This window comes from Seriola aureovittata, chromosome 22, assembly GCF_021018895.1.
Source record: "Seriola aureovittata isolate HTS-2021-v1 ecotype China chromosome 22, ASM2101889v1, whole genome shotgun sequence".
NCBI lineage: Eukaryota > Metazoa > Chordata > Actinopteri > Carangiformes > Carangidae > Seriola > Seriola aureovittata.
In genome coordinates this window covers 14040741-14053180 of record NC_079385.1, presented here as the reverse complement: position 1 = coordinate 14053180, position 12440 = coordinate 14040741, and the positions used below count along the sequence as shown (strand labels likewise).

At 41.0% G+C, this 12440-nt stretch overlaps 1 protein-coding gene across 1 annotated transcript in view; it reads right to left on the bottom strand.

Annotated features, from left to right (window-relative positions):
- Positions 1 to 12440, bottom strand: part of snd1 (staphylococcal nuclease and tudor domain containing 1) — a 170756-nt gene that overhangs the window by 107802 nt on the left and 50514 nt on the right. The window contains exon 16 of the mRNA XM_056367694.1: positions 7282 to 7391. Coding sequence (XP_056223669.1) covers positions 7282 to 7391 — 110 coding nt within the window. The remainder of the gene's footprint in view (positions 1 to 7281; positions 7392 to 12440) is intronic.

The window sequence follows — 12440 nt, the reverse complement described above, 5'->3', positions numbered from 1 at the left end:
TCCGACTCTCACAGGCTGGACTGTTGACTGATGGAATAAAGTAAGAAATTGAAACAAACTGCAAACAAAACTGCCTGTTATTAGAACAATAGACTGGTAGAGAAGGAGAAAAATAAGAGCCAAGAAGAAGAAAGAAGAACAACAGCCGAATAATAAGACATGTAATGACGTGTCTGTTGATACAGCCACTGGCTATTCTGGCTGTCTGCCTCCAGTGTTCTCAGACAGACCAAAATTCAATATCTAGTTTAGCTATTTTCTTTTTAAGAGAGAGGGACCAGAGTATAACCGGGGGAACGGCAAACAAAGGCACAGCAGAGACAATGGAAGCCTGTTCCTGCTGCTTCAATCACTTCTGAAACTTCTCAGGTCTTGTGGCCTCAGGTTCAATAATAATTTAACAACTATATTTGTTTAGAAATATGAGCACCCACGCTGATGTACCGCGTCCATTTTGCCCTCTCTCGCTCTCCAACTGTAACTTTTAGCCTTAAAGTGTGGCAGAAAAGCAGCGAGAACGTCGACCAATGCGGGGGGGATAAAATGGAGCGCAAAAGAAAGGAAAAGACAGAAAGAAAGAGAATTAAAAATGAGATGAATACAGTGAGTGATATACTGTGAGACAGTGCAGTGTAAGTGCATGAGAGCATTATACTATTGCCCTCATTGATGTGGAAGAGTACTGCAGTGCCCTTCATGTAGAGGAAAAGGCTAAGAGGATTCAGCTGGTCCCCAAGCACTGTGTGTGCCTGTGTCTTTGCACTGTTTGCAGGGTATGCTTATCAGGGTGGATGGCGAAGTTGCAATTCCATCACACACACACTAAGCAGAAGGTCGAGTTGGGGCGATAAAGAAGTGAGCAGGTTTCTCCCCTCCTCTCATCTCTCCATCTCTATTCTGGCCCATCTATCTCTCCGTCACTGCAATGGTGTGAATGTGCTTATGTGGGTCGCTGTGTTCACCTTCAGGCTGTAATTCATGATTTTCAAGGAACAAAGCCGCCCAACTGTGACACTGATGCACGTAAAACAGCCTAAGCAGGACTGCTTTTTTTTTTTTTTTTTTTTTTTTGCTACAAAACCAAAACTCTAGCTGAACTTGAACCTGTGACACCAATTAGTTAAAAGTAATGTAGAAAGACTATTGTGAGAAACAGGATTTACGGTCAGTACTCAACAGAAAATACTATCTAATGGTATCATTCTCACCAGGTGGGTGTCAAGGTCAAACTTTGAATTACAAAGTCAATCTCGATCTAAATTGCAAACTAACATGGTTTGCCAGTTATCTTCCCACTACTGCTCTACTTCACCAAGCGAAACACAACCACCACCAACACAGAAACACAGCTACTGCTCAACAGTGAGACGTGGCCAGAATATGGAACTTAAACTAATTGTCCATGTATCTATCTATGGATTGTGTAGCAAAGGTGTATGACTTGACAATACAAACACCAAGATTTGTTTTTTCCTTGTGTGTGACTGTTAATGGTAACATTAGCAGAAGAAATAACTATACTATGATGGTAAAAAATATTAAATATTTCTGACAGTAGCAGTAATCCGGATATGGAGCTGCCTCCTGCACTCGTGGTTTGTTTAACTACAGTATGTGGTGGGAAAAAAAAAAGCACCCGGGGGGCTGTTCACCGTCCCCACCGTCTGTCTGTCTCGCTGACCAGGAAACCACACCATGCATTATTCATTATGTCTGTAATGCATGGTGTGGTCTCCCCCGCACACAATCACACACATACTGTGCATGCTTGTGCCAAAGTATGAGAAAGAAAAACAAGTCAAAAATAGATGCAAAAACCAAACACATACAAATGCATGTCTGCAAAATAGGCCAAGATGAACAACAGAATGTGAGTCAAGTGTGTGAGAGAGAGAGACAGAGGTGGGGGGGGGGGGGGTGAGAGGAAGAGACATGGTCAAAGAGTGTGAGATGCAGTACTTGTGTAATCGGCCTCATGCCAAAATAATTCAAGCGTGATCAGAAATCAATGTGAGAGCATAGAAGCTGTGGAGAAATCCAATGCTGTCCTGCGGCCCTGAAAGGCAAAAATAAGACGTATAAAAGAGGCTCAAATGCATGAAGGATGCATTCTGTGTGCCTGTTTGTGTGTGTGAAGAATGCTAAATAAATTGATCCGAGTTGCACTGACCACAGATGTGCACAGAGAGAGAGGGAAGAAAAGAGACAACTAGTTAACACTTCAATTATCCACTTGCAACAGTGTGCTATTTATAGTGATACAATAAGAATTATTACACGGAACAGAAAGCAAAATCCTCTTGATATTGCAAAGGTGTTGGATTTATTGGTATTTAATTAAAATGCTCACCGAGGACAGTGATTAAAACAGAGAGCTCTAAGATCTGTAGAGGTAGGCATTAGCAGGGCATCTGTGATGCCACGCTGGCACCGTGACTCATCAGCGCTCCACAACACAACCTCCTGCAGGTCTGAAGGCAGCCTGCGCCAACCCCCACCCATGGCAACCTGGTGCCTACAGTGCTCATTTCACAATGTGGGGAAGGTGGGTGCGGGGGGACCTGGTTTAAGCACGAGTGGGCCAGGATTGGGTGCCATGCACAAGGGAGCAACATGCATGCTACATGACACTGACACTCAGAGACACAGGTAAGTGCCTGTTTGTGTTTATGTGTGTTAAGACAATTACAATGTTAAAATACTAACCCATCTTTGTTTTGTTTATTTTGTACTGAATGGATCCTTTTTCAATGCCAAGATTTCTTTTAAACTACAGTTGAAACTTCAGGTGAAACGAGCAAAAATGTGTTAACGGATGAAATACACAACAAACTGTCTATCAAACTATAAAGTAGCAACTCGACCATGGCTGCTCCTGCCTTGTTTGAAAACATTGTCAGCAGTCTGGAAACAAGTTTTCAGAGTGGAATGACTTGGAATAATGATGTGTGGTTCTAACTCCAAATATCTTTGGTTTTAGGTTCAGTGAAATGTAAAATAATCCATCACAAGTGCATAAGACACAATTTAGTTTCTACAAACAAATTGTTGTATGTTGTAGTTACTTACAACAAGCTTGTTGGCAATCGTCTTCAGCTTTCTGAACTTAATATATGAATACAAAAATAAACAAGATGAAAATGTAAAGGAAAAAAAAAGCCAGGGCACTCTTTATGTATGCACCTGCTTTCATTAAATGCCAACAAGAAAGTGAGAGAATGTAAGCCATGAGCATTTCTAAGTGTGAGATGGAGAGAAACTGCTGTTGAGTAGGCAGCAAGGGCAGTACAGTAGATGAGAGACCACCCAGACTAAATGAGGTCAATAGGACTGACGGTGTATGTAGGTGGGAACAGTACACTGAATATTACTGTCCACTTAGCCCGCTCTCGTCCCTGCTCAATCAAACCCTCCATCTCTGCTTCACCTGCTTTTCTTTTTCTTCATTCCTCTCTCATCTGGTGATCAGTTACACAACTGCAAATGCAAATATATACAACAGTGGTTCCAATCAGGGGGCTTTCCTATGCTGATTAATGCAAACTAAAAAAAAAAAAAAAGTTTCAGAGCCGATTAGTCCAAGATAAAATATTACATACAGCACAAGTAGATGCATTTGATATCTATCCTTGAAAAATGTGATACCACGTGTAAGCCATTGCTCATCTTTAAAAAATGGCTTTTAACTTTAAAGTATGATGCATCTTACTTTCAGGGCAGCGTCACACTTTCATCGTAGGCATTAAATTTTTCACACTGCTGCCATCTCAGTTAAGAGTGATGCTCATTAAACGTACAGTATTTTAATGAGGTGCTGGGTATAGTTCAAATTTTATTTCACTGACTTATGTCTTTAACTAACCACCACTGCACTACTAATTATGTCCTGTGTCTAGCTGACTCATCCCAGATAAACACGTCAATGCAGTAAAATTCCTCTGTTCGCCTCCCTCCTGGTTAGGCTGAGCATTTGAAGTTGCCACCCAAAAAGCATAAAGAAAATCAACAGAGAGGCTCAGTGACTGAAATAGTGAATGGATGTTTTTTTGTCAATGGAAGGTGGGAGGTGAGAGAAATTAAATGGAAGACATCAAAAAATAAAAACGGAAATGTCTGGGGAGTGGTGTTTACCAATGTGTTTTCTTTTTTTCTCAGAATTCTGTGCTGCTGTTTCGGTTCCACGCTGGGAACAGGAGCAGTGTCTGTCAGAGATTAACACTACACAGAGAGAGCGGGGGGGGGGCAGACAGACAGACGGAAAGAGAGACAGAGAAAGAAGGGAGGGAGGAGGGAGGGAATAGAGGAAGACAGAGCAGATAAACAGAAACGTGATTTTTGAAAAGGGGGAGTCTGAAAGTGAGAGAAATGTTTAAAAAGCAAGAGAGAGCAAGCAAGAGACGCAGGGGGAATGAGGGGTGTTGGGGGGTTTATAAATAGAGGAGACAGAAACCAGGGCCTCTCCCCTCACTGGATGCCACATTAATTATGCGTGTCTGCATCAGGAGAAATTAAGACATGGCTGTTTGGCAGTTTAGAGAGAGAAATTGAGAAAAGAGGTGATAGGGAAAAATAGCAGGCGAGGAGAGAGAGAGCTACAAGCGAAAGTCAGACAGAGATTTAAACCTGGACACCAATGACGAGGAGGGAGACGAGAGTGAGCGACAAATGAATGGAAAAAGGAATGGCGGAAAGAGAAAAGGCTATTAGTGAAAGACCAAAACAGCAGCACAAAGGCATGAAAGGAGCAAAGCATGCTCATGTCTGCACCCAAACAATTTCAAAGACGACAAGAAAAAGAGAACAGCTAATTACAGAGTAGTGAAATATGGAAGAGTGTGTGTGTGTGTGTGTGTGTGTGTGTGTGTGTGTGTGTGTGTGTGTGTGTGTGTGTGTGTGTGTGTGTGTGTGTGTGTAAAAGCATATGGACCATTGAGTTAACATGTCATCAGATCAACAAAGCCCTTGAAAGCTCAAAATGGCTGTCAAGCAGCATAAGCCAGAAAAATATTTTATGAATTCAAATAACTACGCCACCAAAACCCAAATCAAATGTGATTCACGTGAGGGCATCTTCGGCACTTCCTTAAAAGCTCCCGCAATCAGATACTATTCAGAGATGCATCAACAGCAGAATCTTATGCTAATGAAATCAAATGATCCATATTCATGTTCGAGTGTCACACACCTTAATAACGTGTTTCGGTTACGCTCACTGTGCTCGACAGGGTAAGGAAAGTTCTTCCTTTCCATCGTACATCATGTCTTTAATTCCGCTGCTGCTGCTAACTCGTCTCTTGTTAGAGCTCCTGCACTTCCTCTCACCTCTCTGCTCTTGCTTCTCTCATGCAGAGAGAATCCCGTTTCACTGTCAGGCATTGTATAACATTAGACTATCATTTGACTATTTTCCAGCTAGGTGTGTGCGCGTGTGTGTGTGTGTGTGTGTGTGTGTTCCAGAGCTAACAGAGAGACCCAATCTGATTTTCTACACAGGGATTTTTTTTTTCAGCTAGAAACTTTCTTTTGGATAATGATTTTGCCAGCTCTTATGTGTGAATGCTTAACTGTGTTATCTACTTGAACGTGTCCCTTTGAGAGTGTGTGTTTGTGTTCATATTAGCCCATAACAGCAGGTCAGTGCAGCCAGCCAAACGGCCCCCGCACTGGGCTCAGGACTCATTATGTGGCTCGCTCCCGCCTGCTAACTCCCACCTACCTGTGAAAAACTTGCTGACAACACCAGTGACTGGCAAGGGAGAAAATGTGTGAGAGAGTGTGTGCGTCAGTGTGTGTGTATAGGGTAGAAGAGGTTATGGGCATGATAACGAATGCTTAATTTATCTCAGCACATACAGAAAAAAAAAAGTGTGGCAAAGCATGTTGTTGTGTGCATCTATGTATCTGCAAAAATAAGAAAAATTCACATCGACCTGTAACTGCTACAGCACCTCTGCACTGAGTCATAGAACATTTTGTCAATCAAAATCCCCTGTTGCTTGCATCAATTATTTCACAGCCGAGGCTTTCTTGATACAACCTATATTACTGGTTTGTACACACCACCGCACACACGTACACACTCTGACACCAGTCCACATCCAACGCTGACCAAGGCTACATTTCCATGACAATTAAACACCGGAGGACAGTGGAGTCATCCACCCTACGCAAAAAAAAACCCTTTAAAACGGAGATAGGAAGAGAGGGGGAGTAAAAGAGAGCAAGAGAGAGGGAGTGTGTGGCTTGGATAAGTGGTGGCAGGATTATAGCTAGTTCCATCATGGCTTTGGTCCGTTCACTGCTTCTTATAAAAACCTATTAGCATGTGAATGAACAGCCACACAGTGGATGGAGTTTTCTAAAGCCCAGGAGCACTGATCCACTATCAGGTGAGCTTTCTATAAACTGGGTGGTGGGTGGGTGTGTGGGTGTGGGTGTGGGTGTGGGTGTGGGTGTGGGTGTGTGTGTGTGTGTGTGTGTGAGATTTGAGGGTAGTCAATTTGATTGACTATCAGACTTTTGTCTGGATTTTTGTTGAGATTTTAAAGCACTCAAAGTAGGAGTACAATGCTTTAAATGCTGTAATAACTCTCACCTGAAAGTAAACTATCTAGACAGCCTATTAAAACCAGTGACCTATGTTCGTACAAACTGTCTTGACAATATAACACATTGTCATTTTTTGGACAAAAACAGATGAAAACTACTTGACATCAGAAACAGAGAAACTGTCAAAGGTCAAAGAAAAAAATGTTTTTGGTGTATGTCTGGACAAATGTGAACGTGAAAATGTGAATATCTGGACATTTTTAAACAAACATCTAAAAGAAACAAGAAAAAAATCCTGTCTACACAACATAAATAAATTACTGTCTTGTGTTAATGAAAAATTGCAAATGTGAGAATAATCAGTGGTATATGTCATTTCCTGACTTTTAATCTCTGTTGCCCATATAAAATGGGTCTGGATCTTCACAGTGTAGCAATCACACAAAAACACAGGGAGGCTCCATGTTGGGAATAAGACTTCATGCCAAAGTAGCTGCTGTGATTAACAGTATCTGTTATTAAAAGTATAAACAGACATTCTTCTCACGTCTCTGAACCAAAATGATCTTATGTTCAAAGCAAACTATACTTGGACTGTGAGTGTGAAAGTAAAATGCAGAAATGTAGGTGCCAAAGTAGCAGAACATCAAGAGTTTCCAAAACAGGAGTGGGCATTGAAACAATAACAGACATGTTGAGATCAGGGCCAGAATGTCCCGCTATAGTGCTTACCTCTCTTTGCAGCACCAGCTCTTTGGTGAACAGCATGGCCTCATCACTGAAAGGTTCAGCCACCTGCATGCCCCCAGGCAGATTCCTGGAACTGCGTGGACATTCAATACCTAGCCAAAGACAACACAATTGCAGGAGTTAAAAGGACAGCACAGCAGTTAATCAAAAGAACAGCAAGATGTCCTGAATAGCTTAAAATTTATTTGGCATGAACAGTCAGAAAAGACCAGGAAACATTAATGGATCTGTTTGTCAGAAATGAAATACTCTGGGAATTCATATAAATATCTGAAAGTCAGTGAACAGACTTGTAGCCACAATTTCCCGGAAACTCTAGTGCTCCCGACAACATCAAGCATCCTTCTCATCCCTCTCAGCAGGTCAAGCTCAAAATCACTTAGAAACACTATTTCACAAATGCATGTCAGTGAGTGACACAATATAGATTAGCCAGCTACATTATCATCTACAGTAAATGGATAATTAGTCATCAAGGGGTCAATGCTGAGTGCCTAAATCCCTTCTGTATAAACCGTTTCCACTGAATGCCAGCCTTAGTGGAATTTGCGTCTTTGGGGCCCTGTGACATCAACTTTGGTAGATCTTCAGAGCCTCTTTTATAGAGTTCATGTAGGAATGGATAAGCTCCAGGGCAGTGGTGGGAGATAGAGGAATGAGTGGGTATAAAGGCACTGTGAGACTGTACAATTTCTACATGTTCACCCTGTTTAAAAAAATATACTGTGATAAAAGATGGTGTATGCAAGAAAGGTATATGCATAACGGAGAATTTCTGTATTTGAAAGCGAATGGGACTGGGCTGTAGGGTAGCGTGAGTGTGCTGATCTAAGACTTACAGAAAGTTTAAGTTCTGTGCAAAGTCTTCAAATACACTATGAATTTTGCATGTGCAGCCTCAATTGGAGGAGCATACCTAGCTTCAACTGAGACTCATTCTTTTTGTCTTATCCCCCTTAGGACTTAATATGTGTGTGCATGCAACATGTGCTGCAGTGCACACTGAACAAGCCAACACTGAACATCAACTATAGCATAATAGGAGCTATACATTAATGTTAAGCTCCTGTTCTCTCCAAGTTTTTGAATTAATATAAATCTACATTCAGTAGCAAACATGTTGGTGCAGAATAACCTAATGATAGTTTCACTTTTCACTCAGGAAAATGATGCTCAAAATCCAATTGAGAACTTAAAATACATGTGTGCACTAAAGGAAGTATGAGCTGAAATAAGAAGAATACACATTTTTCACTGGTACTTCCGTCTTCAAACTTGTCAATACAACGGTGCTTTGCAGTGACATTAATCTGGGACACGGTGTACCAGGTGTGTCTAAAGCTCGGCTGCTGTTCTCTCTGTAAGTGCTAACAGAGGAAATCTCTCAAGATCTGCTCCGCAAGCCACATTTGTATTATTAATCTGTTGAGGTTTTGTCCCTGAGCCCTCTTCAAATACATAGCTGGATTTTTTTTTTTTCTTTTTTTTTTTTTTAATTTAAGAATGTTATGGAGCTGAATCAAATATTTGATTACTGCACTTAACAAAAAGGTTAACTCTTTAAAAGGTGATTTTTGTATTTTTTGTTTTGTTTCTGTGCTGTACATGTTTTTACCCTGTCTTAGTTTTTTGACAGCAAGTTATACATAGTCAGGAGCAGATAACTGCCACTGTTTTACATAATTGACTACAAGAAGACCACCACAGCCAGCCAAAAGTGTGACCAAACTGTTGCAGATTATCTTAGTATAACGAGGCAGCTAACCTAACAAGCATGCATTTGTTCGCTTGCATGGTTGTATAACTCCACAAAAGACACAACTAGCTCCTGTATTCTATAATATTCTTTAATACTTTCTGCTCCCTATATGCTCCTGTCAGTCCCATTTACGAGGACAAGAACAGGTGACATCAGCGTATTCACACCGGCAGAGAAGAGAAAATGACCCAGGAAAGGCAAAATGAGGCCACAGGACAGTCAGCACACAGGCGTTATGAAGAACTGTTGAGTCAACCTTCTGTAAGACATAAAGGTGTTCAGTGTACGGCACTCAACATTAAAACCAATTTGACAAATGCAAATTTCAACACTTTGCCTGAACTTTTTGTATCTTTTCACTGTAGCTCTAACATTTTTGCTTCTGTAACCTAAGTTCTTGTCTTTATTATTGGTACTGCACTAAAACAGAACTGTAAGCTGTGATAAAAATGTGTTGTGTTTTATATTTATCTAAAACAAACCTAAAGATTGTTGCAGTTATCAATGCACAGTTGAATATGCCATGTCGGTGTGATATTAGGTCTCTTTCTATATTCAAATGTTCAATAAAATACAATAAAAAATAAACCTTTCTGAAGAGCAGAGAGGAGGAGGAGGAGGAGGAAGAGACACTGATGGCCAAGATCATCTGAAAGTATTTATAGAAGTGGACCAGGACAGGGCTTCCACATGGGACACTGTGGCTACAACAGTGCCAGAATAAAGAGGAGGAGAGATGGGGGTTGCAGAATAAAGGAAAAGAAAAAGACAAGAGAAGAAAAGAAGTGGGAGGAGTTAATACTGCACAGTCTTAGCAAAAACTGGTGGATGAAGTAAGTGCTGAGAGGGGGATATTTTAGTTTCTACTTGGGTTGTCCAGGCCTATGATAAGGGCCGGAACTGTGTTTTTCTCTAGCATAATTCACAGAAAAGAATACTGAAGAATGTAATACACAAAGAGGTTTAATTGTATAGCAGATACAGTACAATGTCTCAAAGGGCTTTATACATCCTCAGGAGCAAGCACATGCAACCCAAACTAAGCTCTTTAAAGCAGAAACATCCCCCAAAAATCTAATAGACTAAGAAAAAGCAATAGGATTATTATCCAAAAAGGGGTTATTATATGTCAAATACTAATGTAATAATCCTAAATAAGAAGTCCACCAACATAAGTCAAAGACATAGGTCCATATCTGCGATCCAACGCTCACTGACATGCACGCCTAAAATGACTTACAGCTTTCCTAACTGCACTCAACATCCTCCAACTCCAACGTACACGTGTACACACACACACACACACACACACACACACACACACACACACACACAGTAGTCTGCTCCTGCAGCATTTAAACCAAGCCAGGGAGTCACTTAGCACAGCCAATTTGAACCTGAGCCGTGATACATAACTCATGCCTGACACCAAGATAAACATCTGGGTCAAACTACAGGATATCATCTTATCTGATCTCCCAGATAAACAAGACATATACTGAACTGATCACTCCTGACATCACACTGCACACATAAGCAAACACACACAGGACCCTGTTGTACAGCATCACAAGCTGTTCCTCATACTGGCCTGAAGCGCATACCCACATGTCAATCATCCTATTTGGTCTGTAAGACATGAGTATTAGAATTCTCATTTTAAAATGTGTGCGTCAGGCTTTGGAGATAGAACTGAAAACACAGTTAGTAATGACTGCTTGTTGGAACAAATGAATGCACAACTGAATAAACAGATTAAAGAATCAATTTATGTTGTTTCCCAATTCTGCACCCCAACACCTAGAACACGACAAGCTATCAACCCTTTCATTTAATAATGCAGTGGGTTTGTATCTCTTGTCCCACCATGCTTCTCTCCCCTTCTCTGCTATAAAAGCTCCAGCTCAGAGATGGGCAGGGAGGCCCTGTGGAGAACACGTAACGTCTTAATCTGTGATTTGGGGGAGAGACATGCGCCGGATGAAATACTGCCCGCCGCCTTTGATCAGACACACACCTTTCTTGCTCAAGCATGCACACACATAACTGTCTATTCTTCCACTCACCATCAATATTCTTATTTAAGCCTCAACAAGAAATCAAATGTGCATATATCCAAAAATGTAAAACTATTCCTTTAACTGTTGTTTTTATAATCTAGCTGCCATACTATTCAACTGCAGCTGAACTAATCAAACACTTACAGAAATTAATTATACAAACAATGCTGGAAGGTGACACACAGTGTGTACCTATTCAGCCAGAAGTGATCTAAGTTCTAGTTGTCATTCTTCTCACAAACCAAAAAAAAAAAAAAGAAAAACTGACTGGATGAATTCATATGCATTCATTTCTGCCCAGCGGTTTCTTTTCTAGTATATTTTTTATATTTTTTAATTGAATGTATTTTCAGTTGACCCGACATAGAGAAAAGGATTGAATCGACCTCTCTTCCTCTGGTAACCAAGCCGAGATAATGAGCTTCATCTTGCAGAAATGGGTGTGGAGGGAGAGATGTAGCAATGTGCGGCTGCTGTGAATTAGTGTCGTCGCTGCAATTTATACAAATATACATCATGTCGGTAATTTTGGTACCAAGACTGTGCATATTGATTAGTCTCTGACTTTTTGTTTATATCCTGCCAGACGCTTTGTGCTCTGGCCTTTGGTATGTCTGCAGGTATAAATGGATCCTTGCAGCATGCAGTCAGCTCAGTATGAATGCCATTAGTGTCCATATTTTTAATGTTATTAAGTTACTAATTCTTGTTGTTTGACGGGCTGTTGACAGGACATAATTAGCACTGCGACAGGCAAACAAACAAAGACCTAAAAGCTGGGGAGGTGCGTAAGTGTGTGCACTGGTGTGTTATTTCAAGTTTAACAGTCAGTTTTTTTCCCTCCTCTGCCATCACAAGTCAGTTCCAAGCAGGGAGTTCAGCCATGGGTGAAAGATGCAGGTGGGCATCACACAGAGGTTAGAGAAGGGTGATTGGGGTAGAGTACTGAATGGTAGAAAGACAGAAGGAGTGCGCTGTTACGAAAAAATCCTAGGATTTTATAACTATCCCTCTCTTTTATCCTCTCAATCCATCCCTCTTCCTCACCATCACCTCGCTGCAGCTCTTGAATGTGAGGCCTCATTACCTCAGACAAGGCAGAAATGAATTCCTCTAAAGCATACATCAGTGTCGAGGGAATTATTCAACATTATATTTCTAATCTTTAATTTGTCAAAATAAATTCTTCCAATTTCAATGACATGGTCTTTTTAACAAAACTACCCCATGGCCTGGTCTGTTGTCTGTGCATAGCTGGTTGGATAATGCAACCCAAATAATGAGTTGTTGGCTAAAGAAAGGCCTCTGACAAGTTACTAATG